This window comes from Cladophialophora immunda (assembly GCF_000835495.1).
Source record: "Cladophialophora immunda strain CBS 83496 unplaced genomic scaffold supercont1.1, whole genome shotgun sequence".
Classification (NCBI taxonomy): Eukaryota; Fungi; Ascomycota; class Eurotiomycetes; order Chaetothyriales; family Herpotrichiellaceae; genus Cladophialophora; species Cladophialophora immunda.
Window position 1 is genome coordinate 6,994,942 of NW_015622541.1, and position 12,175 is coordinate 7,007,116.

Below are 12,175 nucleotides of genomic sequence, written 5' to 3' on the forward strand. Positions count from 1 at the left end.
TCATCAATGGCTTCATCCTCTGCTCTCCTTTTCGCCTCCCTCATTCAGAATAAGATGATGCGTGGACTATAAATAGATCTGTGCTTGGGAGTTGATGAAGATGAGAACGGCAGTGGCGGCTGGCTGTCGGCCGTCCACGTGGTTGCTGCCAAGGTAGCAGCCTGCCAGCCTGACCTGCAACCTGTACTTCATGTCCTCGTCTCTTCTCTCTACTGCTAGAGAATACCCCGCCTCAGCCTAAGGGCACATTTCTTGCAGTCCACCGTCCTTGCTCGCCCGAGTATCGATCTCTAATTACTTTCGCATGGATCCCGTCGCCGCGGTCGGTTTACTCGCAAGCATTATCCAACTGATCGATGCAACCGCCAAAGCCGTCAAATATCTGAACGACGTGAAAAATGCTCCCAAAGAGCGGGCAAGGCTTGCGCGGGAAGCCACCAATCTTTTGGCACTCCTGACAGACCTGAGGTATAGAGTCGAAGATGCAAAGTCAACAGATCCATGGTTTGCTGGAGTTCGTTCACTTGGAGTGAAAGGAGGACCGTTGGAGCAGTTTGACGAAGCAATAACGGCGCTCACCAGGAAGTTGAACCCTGAGAAGGGTGTCAAGAAGGCCGGGAAGTCTCTGCTGTGGACACTCAACAAGAAGGAGATCGATAGGATCTTCGATGAAATCGAGCGATTGAAGACGCTGGTGAGCCTTTCGTTGCAAGGGGATCAGTTGTGAGCTTGATAGAACACCACCCTATTTTCCCACCGGTGCTGACAATCTCAAGTTCGCTGTCTCAATCAATAAAGAAGGATACGGTCCAGGTCGTCAAGGGACTCCAAGACAAAAGAAGCCGTGACATTGTTGCTTGGATATGCCCGTTGAACTTTGATACCAAGCAGGATGACTTCTTCAAGAGGCACCAGGAAGGGACCGGAGAGTGGTTGCTTCAAAGTCATGCATTTAAGGATTGGATGAATGCAACTGGGAAAATTCTGTGGTGTTCTGGACTCCGTATGTATGGTTCCACCCTTTCCACCACTATACTGACATGACTCAAGCGGGTGCTGGCAAAACAATCATCACGTAAGGATCCCGTTCTTCCGAATGGTGTTCTGGGAGTAATTTGGCTGTCACGGGTTTCTAGATCGATTGTTGTTGATTTTCTTGAGCGGTCTTTCATCCGTGAAGATGTCGGTATCGCCTACATTTACTGCAGCTACAAAGATCAGGACAACCAAACCGCAACCAACCTCATTGCAAGCCTGTTGCAACAACTAGCGCGGAGAGCCTCTGTCATTTCGGAAAATATCAAGTCACTCTATGAGAAACACGCTCTGAACAAAGCACGGCCGTCACTTGACGTATTTTCAAGCCATCTCCAATCAGAAGTTCGTCGATTTTCGGAGGTTTTCATCATTATTGATGCACTAGATGAATGCACTGAAGACAATGGAACTAGGAGAAGCTTCCTTGACGAGATTCAGAAACTGCAACCTAACGTACATCTGTTGATTACTTCGCGGCACAGTGCCACTATCCAACTCGGGTCAGAAAGTCTGACACATATTGAAATTCACGCGAGCGATCGAGATATTGCGAGGTACCTTGAGAATCGGATCGAAAACGCGCATCGTTTGGTGCTACACGTCAGAAAAGACCCGTCACTCGAAAATACCATCGTCCGCACCATTTCCGAAAAGGTAAAGGGAATGTCAGTAATACGAAACCCTCATTAAGATGTGCAAGTTTGATTGACTCTGCTCCCAGGTTTCTGTTGGCCCAACTCCACATGGATCGGCTGGCACAGACGTCTTGTTGTCGAGATGTCCGCAGAGCTCTACACAGTTTGCCGAAGGCGTTGGACGAGGTCTATGACGAAGCAATGAAGAGGATCGAGGGACAAGCTGAAGATGATGCTGCATTGGCGAAAAGAACCCTCTCTCGGATAACCTTTGCTCTCAAACCACTAACTGTCAGGGAGATTCAGCACGCTCTCGCCACAGAACCTGGAGACACAGACATCGACGAATATGCAGTACCAGACCAAGAAATTCTGATCTCAGTATGCGCCGGGTTAGTCACTATCGATCAGGAAAGCCAAATCATTCGTTTGGCCCATTACACTACTCAAGAATATTTCAACCGCACCCATGCAACCTGGATTCCACATGCGCAGACTAGCATCGCCACGACCTGTCTCACGTACTTGCTGTTCGATAAATCTGCCAAGGACAGCTATAACACCGGAGATGAGTTAGGCTCTCGAATGTTCACGTATCCTCTCCATCGGTATGCCGAGTTACATTGGGGTGATCACGCACGTGGGGAGCCGGAAGATCGGGTCAAGGACCTGGTTCAGATGTTGATTCTGCGCAGGTCGAATTCGAGACCCGCTAACAATTCCTTGACAATTTTTAAGCATAGACCTGAGGTGGATTTTGTTTTTAGATCAGAACGGCAGAAACTTATCACTGGATTACATGTGGTGTCAGGATTTGGGCTGGCAACAATACTCCGGCATCTACTCAAACAAGGCTGCCAAGACATTAATTGCAGGACTTCGGAGGAGTTTACGCCGTTGTCATTCGCTGCTCAATATGGGCAAGTTGCGACAGTGCGTGAGTTACTCGAGCATGGAGCCGATATTAGCGCCAAGAACAGTCACTTTCAAACGGCACTTCATCTAGCCGCAAGGACCGGGAGTGAGGCAGTGGTGAAGCTACTTCTTGAACATGGGGTTGACCCTCGTTCTAGGAGCGGCTTGCGCGACACACCACTAGGGGCCGCCTCGTTGAGTAGGGCAGCACTGGTACGGCCAATATTTGAACATGGTTGCGACCCTGACACTAAAGACTTCTCTGGGAGGACGCCTTTGTCTCATGCTGCGGAACAGGGTCATGAAGCAGTGGTGCGGCTCCTTCATGAATATAGGGTCAAATGTGATTCCAAGGACGATGACGGCAGGACGCCTCTGCTCTATGCCGCCCGTCAAGGGAATGATGCTGTCATACGACTGATCCTTGAATACGGCGCCGACCTCAATTTCACGGACAAATTTGGACAGACGCCCCTCCACAGTGCCGCCAAGTTCGGACAAGAGTCGGCTGTGCGACTGCTCCTTGAATACGGCGCTGACCTCAATCTCACAGACAAATCTGGACAGACGCCCCTCCACAGTGTCGCCAAGTTCGGACCAGAGTCGGCTGTGCGACTGCTCCTTGAATACGGCGCCGACCTCAATCTCACGGACAAATGGGGACAAACGCCCCTTCGCAGTGCCGTCGTGTTCGGACAAGAGTCGGCTGTGCGACTGATACTTGCATTTTCCAAGACCAACGTGGACCTAAGGATAACGAGGGACTGACACCTCTCTTTTACGCTGCAAGAGCTTCAAACGAGGGTTTGATTAAGTTGTTGTTCGACAATGGCGCCGACTTATACTCCCAGGATGTGCTTGGCCGAAATCCTCTTTCGCAAGCAGTTCAAGCGTTTTTGTCTTGCAAGGGAGGGAAAGAGTGCGAGGAAGGGCATGAGAAAGTAATAAGTCTACTATTGCGGCGCGGTATCGACGTCGAATGGAAGGACGAAAGCGGTCAGACGCTATTGCACTATGCTGCTGGATCTATCTCCAGCTGCAATGTCTCGGTGCGGCTGCTCCTTGAGCACGGAGCTCTGGTGGACTCCAAGGATAACCAAGGTAGGACACCGCTGTGGTGGGCGTTGGCGAGGACAGAAAATGAGAAGTTGGCTTATGCTGCTTATCACAGTGATGAGAGGTGAGAGCGGCGGCGGGTATTCTGCTCCAGCACGGGGCGGACAAGGATTCTCTCGACGTCGACGGCGTGTCGCCAGAAATCGTTGTCAAAACAGGCATGAGGTTACCGGCCATCAAACTCAGGATGGACACAACTTGACTTCAAGTCCTCAACTGATGAGCTGCGCACCGAAAGAGGCTGCAAGACTGTCGTATACATGGATAGTCGGACGGCACACTCTGGAGAGACGGACCAAGAACATAGGTAAAAGTCCACAACTACTTCATATATGTCGGCCAATTCAGTGCCATGATACTCGGGGTCAGGGTAGAACACTACGGGGTTGGTGATGACAGACCACTATTTCGAGTCAAAGTCACGACGATTTAGTAACGAGGATACAATGTTCGGCAGGTATTCGTTGCCTTTCTAATCGTATGCCAACTGTATACCTCGTACGCACCCGTTCGAAGTCTAGGTAGCGAGGAGAATGTGGAGGACAGTGAGTAAGAAAAGAGTTCCATCGATTCGCCTATGTTCCCGTTCCCAGCGCGAATGCGCGATACGAAATGCGAAGTAATGCTTGAATGGATTTAGGTTGAGATCGCGACTTATGAGCAGCTTATATCTGACTAACGCGGCGCCTGTATTTTCATTGGCGATCTGGCGGGTTCAGGGATCCGGTATCTACCCAATTCCGAGTACCTGTCTATCAACAGATATTTGGTCATTGTCGAGCGAACAAATCAGAACCATATACATGAATAGACTATTTCCTGTCTTTCGTCCTCGCGGAAGGGTCGCCTCGAAATCGGCCCACTTCAGTCTCTCCTCTAGATCCGCTGCCCTTTCCACTCACATACACAAAGACAGAGAGGGCGAGAGTGCACGAGCGGGAGATCTCGAAGACAAAAAGATGCCCGAGGGCTACATCTCGCAGCGGGCCCTGTCCAACTTGTCCCCGCCGACGCCGGACCTGCACGCCGTCCGCGCGCACTGCTTCTACAACCAGTACGACCCGGCGAGCAACCCGGGCGGCATCGTCGCGCTCGCCATCGCCGAGAACAAGCTGATGCGCGAGGAGATCTGCGCCCACGTCAACAGCCATATGAACATCACCCCCTGGCACTTAACGTACGGCCACGGGCCGGCCGGGGCGCTCGAGCTGCGCAGGACGCTGGCCGGGTTCGTGCGCGAGGTGTTCCGGCCCAGCATGGGCATCGATGAGAAGAACGTCTGTATCTGCCTCGGGGCGGGCAACGCGGTGGACAATCTCGCCTTCTGTCTCGGGGAGCCCGGCGACGGCATCCTCGTGGGCAGGCCGCTCTATGTGGGATTTTTCCCGGACATGGAGGCCCGGGCCAAGTACGTTTTGTCTCTCCTTTCGTTTCCCTTACCCTTTGGGTCTGCTTCCTCCCCACCGAGTGTCCTTCCGATTTTACAGCCCCCGACTTTGACGCCGGGAGGGTTCCGTCCGTCCTGGTTGGAAGCTTACCTTGAGTCGGGGACGTCAGAGTCAAGCCCGTCCTGGTCCCCTTCGGTGCTGATACGGATCCCACCTCCGCCGCGGCGGTCCCCTTCTACGAAGCTGCCCTGCAGCGATCCCATGCCGCGGGCGTGCCAATCAGGGCGATCCTCCTGTCGAACCCGCATAACCCGCTGGGGAGACCGTACGAGACTGACTTCCTCGTCGGTATCATGCGGCTCTGCTCAAAGTACGAAATCCACCTGATCTCCGACGAGGTCTATGCGCGCTCGAATTTCCCCAGCACCGACATCCCCCACCCGCCTTCCTTTGTCTCAGTCCTTTCGTTTAACTTGGCCGAGTACATCGACCCGTCGCTGGTCCATGTGATCTATGCGATGAGCAAGGATTTCTGCGCCAACGGGATCCGCGTCGGCGCCCTGATCTCGCCCGCCAACGGCACGGTGATGAAATGCTTCCGCGCGGTCGCGAGTTTCAGCCGCGCGTCGCAACTCGCGGAACACGCCTGGCTGAATTTACTCAAGGACAGGCCCTTTCTGGACACTTATTTCCCGCTTCTGCAACGGAGGATGACGGACGCGTACGAATTCACCACCGCGTTTCTGAAACGGCACGGGATTCCGTACACCAAGGCGAGCGTGACGAGCTTCATCTGGGTCGATCTGAGCCGGTACCTCAGGGAGGACAGCGTCGAGGCGGAGCTAGAGTTGAACTGGAAAATGGCCCGTGGCGGGGTGTGGTTGGCCATGGGAGCGAGCTTTGCCAGCGAGAAGAACGGGAATTTTAGGATTACCTTTGCGACGCCGAGAGAGGAACTGAGTATGGGACTGGAAAGGTATGAGACTACCACTCTTCCTCGCTTGCTCGTGCTGCAAGACCGTGGACCGACGTGTGCTGACCAAAAGTCGGCCGACAGATTAATCAAAGTTTTGAAGGACGTCGACGAAGAGCTAAACAAGGTAAAGAACTAACAAGATTGGGTCAATTCAGATTCCCTAGAGGAAATAGAGTAAAGGTTAGACCTCCGTCTCCGTGCTATGAGGGAGCCCAGTAGAATATCCAATAAAAGCTCGCCCCTTGGTAGGTGCAACATCCTGAAAGATGTGGGCGGGTGAAAAGCGAAGTGCAGAAAGGAGTCTCACAGCCAGAGGAGACCTATCAACGAGAGAGCAAGCTGGGAAATGGAAGCAGATCTAGCCATGGCCCCAACATCGCAATAGGTTGTGGAGGGAGATTTGACTTCTCCAGGTTACGCGTGGACCATGGTAGTCGAAGAGACCGCTGCGGATGTAAGAGTGTGCAGTGGCAATCTCTTTTATGCCGTTCTTTTAGCATACTCGGATGACGGATGGCTGCCAACAGACTGCTATGCGCCGAAACGATCCGCATCGCAGACACGTCCATCAATGTGAGCACCAGTCAGCACATGGCACGCCGCAGGAGAAGCCGCAAGAGTTATCGTCGAGAGGAGGTGGCTGCACTGCCCCTGCCTGTCGTGGCCGTCCCAACTATATCTGTAACGTCTCTTGTATTTCCGCGGCTTCAGGTTAGCAGTCTCCTGTGTGCTCTGTAGTGGTGGGAGAATCAGGCTGAGATGTGTTGCTGCGATGATGAAAACGCATTGGACCTTGTTGCTGCTTTTAGCGGAACAAGGATGTTGCGAGCATCAACATTTCCCAGCCTCACGCTCGATCATCACCCGCATCTCAAGACCATCATTTCCACAATTCTCACCTTCGAGAAGGAGAAACCTGATGACCTTCCACCACTAGTGGCCCGGAAATGCACTTATCTTTCATCTCCCAATGACTCAGAAATTGGGCAATGTACGGAGCACCCTGGGCCATCCCCGGCTGTTGTTGCTGCCAAGGGTAAGAACAATCATCCTGCTACACGCTAACTTGCACCCAACCTCGCCTGTCGTGCCAGAAGCATTCGGTAGGTCTTGAGGCTTGCCACTAGGCGCCTAGACGGAACCTCCAGGCATCGCGCCGTTCCGCTGGTTGCTGATGCGTCGGTGGGTTTCCTACGGGGACTATTTCCTGACTGGCGCTGCTTGTCCGTTGATATCAGCTCTCCGTCGCACGCCGATGGATTTCAACAGGCGCCAATGACGGCCCGGGCGCTGGTTGTTCAGGCCAATACGAGCGAGGCGGTGTCCCAACGTGCATGCCCCCCCAGCATCCTTGGTGGATGGTGACCTTGGGACGTGAAGATCAGCAGAAGAATATGCAAATGTGTTGGCATTGGCCTTCCTTCTTATCATCGACTTTGGGCCAGATCGGGGGCAAGTTCAGTCTGGAAAAGGCGAGCTGCAGGGCACGCTCCGCTCGCCTGGTTCCAAGATTTCCTCTGCCCAGGCGCTTGGGCGAGACAAGGCCCGCAAGCCTCGACAAACGACAAACCTAGGACAGACGCCGGGCTTTTTCTGGCTTTCAGGCGTCGCCGGAGATTGTTGTGGTCCCTGTCCGAGCCCTGTTCTGCAGAAGCAGCCAACTTGCCAGCTGGCGTCAGGATTCGTCAAGAACGTTCTCTTGTCCTACTCGTACACCACTGCCGTCTTTTGGTCCGAGGTAAAGGACCGGTGTGGCAACCTTGCGCAGATTCTCAATTGGCCTGGAGTAGCGGGTTTCGAGTCCCGCAGCCTTTTGGCCGTTTCTCATCCCCCAACCTCAATGATGGCAGATGGAGAGATTATTCAGGCCGGGAAGGCTAGCATCACTCCCCGAGGCCTAAGTCGCTCCCCAGCCCCAGAACCCCGCAGGAAACAAAGGGCTCTGCAGGGACTCGAGAAGAAGGCTTTCTCCAGATTTATTCAGTCTCCGGCAACATGGCTGCTGGCATCGCAAACCAACATTATCCCCGTCTCCTCCTCTGAACCGATCACTCGGGTTGTCATCTCTTCTTCCCCTACCCTGTCTTTTTTCCCAAGACTGTTTGTCTTTGTTCGAGTGATACCTGCTTGGCTGCTCTTTACCCCCCAGCCGTGTCGACCATCATGGGGGCTGCAAAGAGACATACCTCGTCTCACTCGAGTCCGTACAACAGACTCGTAACGGTGGCCGTCGCTTTCGGTTCTATGGTGAGTGACGGTTCATAGGGTTTACCATCGACTTTTATGTAATGGTGTTGGCAGAAGAAGACTGACTGTGGCAGACCTATGGCTACTGCTCGGCCATCATTGGGAGCACCATCGGGCAACCAGGATGGTATCAGTTCTTCGACCTGCCTATGCAAGGCGAACCAGGCTATGGCGGAAAGACCACCGATGCGATTGCGACGGCGAACGGTCTATACAGCGCAGGCGGAGCAGTCGGATCTCTTTTCATTGCTTGGTCAGCTACTGCCATTGGCCGCAAACGAAGTATTCAACTGGGTGCACTCTTGGCCATCATCGGAGGCGCTTTCCAGGGAGGTGCAGCGGCGCTGGCGTAAGTTGTCACTCCGTGTGTCCTTGTTTCTGTCTCAGAACACTCCTGATATCTTCGTCAGCATGTTCCACGTGGGCCGAGTCATCTCGGGCCTAGGGATCGGGATTCTCGTCACGGCCTGTCCGATGTATCTGTCTGAGTTGGCGCCGCCTGAAAACCGTGGGTGGTTGGTTGGCCATCATGCCATCTTCTTGGTGTTTGGATACATGCTCTCGGGATGGCTCGGGTATGCATGTTATTTCGCAACGGACAAGAACCCGTCCTTTGCATGGAGGTTTCCCCTCTGTGTTCAGACTCTTCCGCCGTTGGTGTTGGCGATCACATCGATCTGGATCCCCAAATCGCCGAGATGGCTCCTCCAAAAGGGCAGGACCGAAGAGGCCTGGACCGTTATCCGGGCACTGCGCCGATCGCCAGAAGACCCAGACGATCTAGTGGCGAAGGAGGAACTGTACCAGACCAAAGAGCAGATCGCGCTTGACTCCGCCAAACTGAAGGCTGTTGGATATGGCCCCTGGATGGCTTGCATCAAGAAGAAGAGCTATCGCAAGAGAATGATCATTGGCTTCTTGACGCAATGGGGAGCCGAGTTTGCTGGTCCCTTGGTCATTGTACGTGGATTTCTTCGTCACTTCCTTGTTGGATCCAAAAAGCTGACACGTTCCTAGAACAACTATATGGTGATTCTATACACGAACCTCGGGCAGACAGGATCGATGCCCCTCCTTCTCTCCGCCGTCTGGCTCACCACAGCCGGTAAGTACTGCCCCCTTACCTTACCTTGAGAGCTATCCCCGCTCACATATTTCCTCGGTTCCAGGTGTCATCTACAACCCAACAGGCGCGTGGCTCCACGATAAGGTCAATTCCCGGCGCTTCATGTACATGTTCGGCACGGCGGGCTGCCTGGTGACGACGTCGATCCTCTGCGCGCTGCTCGCGACGTACGCCGGCACGACGGACAAGGGCGGCAACGCGGGCGGCGTCTTCATCGTATTCCTGTACCTCACGTTCCAGGGCACGTTCTGCGACACGACCATGTACCTGTACGTGAGCGAGATCTTTCCGACCGAGATCCGGCCGATCGGGATGGGCTTCTCGCTGTTCGGGCAGTTCGCGGCGACCATCATCCTGCTGCAGACGGCGCCGATCGGCTTCGTCACCGTGGGCTGGAAGTACTACCTGGTGATCGTGTGCTGGTGCATCGTCTACCTGCCCATGATCTACTTCTTCTGGCCCGAGACCGCGCGCCTGTCGCTCGAGGAGATCTCCAAGCAGTTTGGCGACGACGTCGCCGTCCACGTCAACGACATCAGCGACGAGCAGCGCCGCGAGCTCGACGAGTTCCTCAAGTCCAAGGACATCGTCCACTCGTCCGCCGGCGCCGACTCGGGCTCCCCGGCCACGGAGATCCAGGAGGAAGCCACGGAGAAAGTCTGAAAGGGGTTTCCCTGCGATGTACTTACGCCTGTACACGCATGTATTCACATTCACGTCCTGACAATAGCAGGTCGGCGTATACATGACCGACCTGGAAAAAGAAAGGGAAAAAAGAGGAGAGATGAAGACAAGGAAGGAGGAGGACAAAACCAAAAAGAATTGACTGACGACGCGATCGACGACGAAAAAACTGTTTAATTGGGCTTTTCCCGCCTCCAACTGCGACTTTTCTGGTTCTAAATACCTAGTTCTATCGTTCCCCCCGTACATACATACATAACACCCGACGCAAGTTTCGAGGGCTTTTGCATTTCGGGATATTTGGTGTCCAATGTGAGGTTGCATAGCAGGTTTCCCAATCCAATATACAAATACTGGGTGGGCATCAGAGAGGAGAGGACTGGAATCTTATCATGATTGTCCGTACATACCTTCTAAAAAGGAATACATGCTAGTGTAACGTAGTTTCTTTGGTCTTTCAGGTTGACATTGTTTCGCACATGCCAACAGGTGGACGGATTCTTCTGCTTGGACAGAGCACCATTCTCGAGACCTGTCACCTGAGAACTATCTCCATGGTCATAAGCAGCTCGTAATACCATCTCTTGGTCATTGAACGTCTCTGCAGGCCTGCTCAAAAGATCGCTATGCAATTTGGTGGACTGCTAACGCCTCCAGGCATGTTGAACGGCGCGCTTGCGACAAAAAACTCCCAGCGCTGCTCCTTCACGCACATCTCGCTCAGTGCCTCAAGATCAAAGAGCTCACCGATCGGCATGCCCCAGCCCGCCAGTAAGTATTCATGCATGAAAACTCCCTCTACCTCGGCCTCTCCTTCACCACGGGGATAAGTCTTCTTAGCAGGATAGACTTCAAATGATATCGCATCACTCGCCACCGCAGAGAAGCCTGTATCCCACAGCCAGCGTAGCATTTCCTCGGTTCCTTCGACCCCAGCATGTTGAGGAGTCTTAGTCGTTGCGTACGCGTTCTTGTCGTCGGGTGTCATGCGCGTATCCCATTCCTTAGTCACCCCCATGCGCACGAAGAGGATGTCGCCACGTTTGAACGTCAAGTTCTCCTCTTGAGCAATCTCGAGCAGTACGCTGAGGGGGACTGAATGGTCGCTGAATGTCGAATAGGCAATGCCTCTCTTTTCTGCATAAGAGACGTAGTCCAATAGCACTCCTCGCCCGCAAATGCCTTCTTTCGCCCAATACTGCAATCCTATCCGGTGGTTCTTGGGATCCCTGATCTCCTTATTCGTCACACCGCCGTAGAATACCCTTCTACTCGGATCACTCCCAGTCGGGTCGGGTTGAGAGAAATGCCTGAGCCCGTCCCACTGGCTGCTCTGTTGCGGGTTGAATGTGTAGATGTCGTCAAAAGCAGCACCGTCGAGGAGGTCGACAATCTCGTGCTTGCAAGGCAACCGGCCAAAATTGGCGATTTCCAGCTTGTTCAACTCCCAGCCGAGATTCACACGACGTCCGCTTCGAATGCTTGTCGCGGCTGCAGAGGCGACGACGTCTGGCGTGAGAAGGACGAGACGGCCCAGGCCCTCTTCTCTCGTATTGGGCTCGCTCGGCCATACCCGCTTCTTGTCGGGCAGCGCATCGAACGGTGTCAAATGGAGAGGGTGTATTTGAGGGTCTTTCTCGTGGACGTCATTTTGAAGTGAGCCCATAGTGAGATGGAAGTGAGACCAACAAGGGCCGACTCCACGCGTCTAGTTTGATCTAGGCTGCTAGGATAGAATGAAGTCCTAATTGCTGTCAATTGTGCAGTCTGATGTGCAGACCGTATCGCCGTGAACGCGGGGTGTTCGAGATTCAACCGGGTAAATTGGAACTCGTGTGTTCGCTGAGAGCGTGGATCTCCATCGAAGTGCAAAAAGTTGGGGACAAAGTTCGATGGTGAATTTCTCCGAATCCTCTCGGTCGAATCACAACGTCCAACCGCTGTGGTGGCAATGTCCCATCGTCTGTCGAGAGCCCGCCTTTTCAGAGTGATAAACTTCGCATCATCTCCACCGTTCGGTTTGTGTTCGGAGCTCGGACGTCCCACAACA

The 12,175-nt window shown here is 53.6% G+C and overlaps 3 protein-coding genes across 4 annotated transcripts; 2 read left to right on the plus strand and 1 right to left on the minus strand.

Annotated features, from left to right (window-relative positions):
* Nucleotides 1–236: 236 nt before the first annotated feature.
* PV07_02044 (uncharacterized protein) lies at nucleotides 237–3,356 on the plus strand (the record flags this gene model as incomplete). The annotated part of the gene is made up of 5 exons (XM_016388631.1): nucleotides 237–723; nucleotides 777–1,003; nucleotides 1,051–1,075; nucleotides 1,137–1,703; nucleotides 1,760–3,356. Exons 1-5 carry the CDS (start codon nucleotides 305–307, stop codon nucleotides 3,354–3,356), a joined length of 2,835 nt encoding a protein of 944 aa, XP_016255559.1. The 5' UTR covers nucleotides 237–304.
* A 4,699-nt stretch (nucleotides 3,357–8,055) lies between these two features.
* On the plus strand, nucleotides 8,056–10,527 carry PV07_02045. 2 transcript variants are annotated; one of them, XM_016388632.1, is made up of 5 exons: nucleotides 8,056–8,315; nucleotides 8,390–8,664; nucleotides 8,726–9,275; nucleotides 9,333–9,420; nucleotides 9,485–10,527. In XM_016388632.1, the coding sequence occupies exons 1-5, from the start codon at nucleotides 8,232–8,234 to the stop codon at nucleotides 10,102–10,104; spliced, it is 1,617 nt and encodes a 538-aa protein (XP_016255560.1). In that variant the 5' UTR covers nucleotides 8,056–8,231; the 3' UTR covers nucleotides 10,105–10,527. The 2 variants fall into 2 exon arrangements, with proteins under 2 accessions (XP_016255560.1, XP_016255561.1); XM_016388633.1 differs by lacking the exons at nucleotides 8,056–8,315; nucleotides 8,390–8,664 and having other exon boundaries at nucleotides 8,687–9,275.
* A 211-nt stretch (nucleotides 10,528–10,738) lies between these two features.
* Nucleotides 10,739–11,791, minus strand: PV07_02046 (uncharacterized protein; the record flags this gene model as incomplete). The annotated part of the gene is made up of 1 exon (XM_016388634.1): nucleotides 10,739–11,791. The coding sequence occupies one exon, from the start codon at nucleotides 11,789–11,791 to the stop codon at nucleotides 10,739–10,741; it is 1,053 nt and encodes a 350-aa protein (XP_016255562.1).
* Nucleotides 11,792–12,175: the final 384 nt, after the last annotated feature.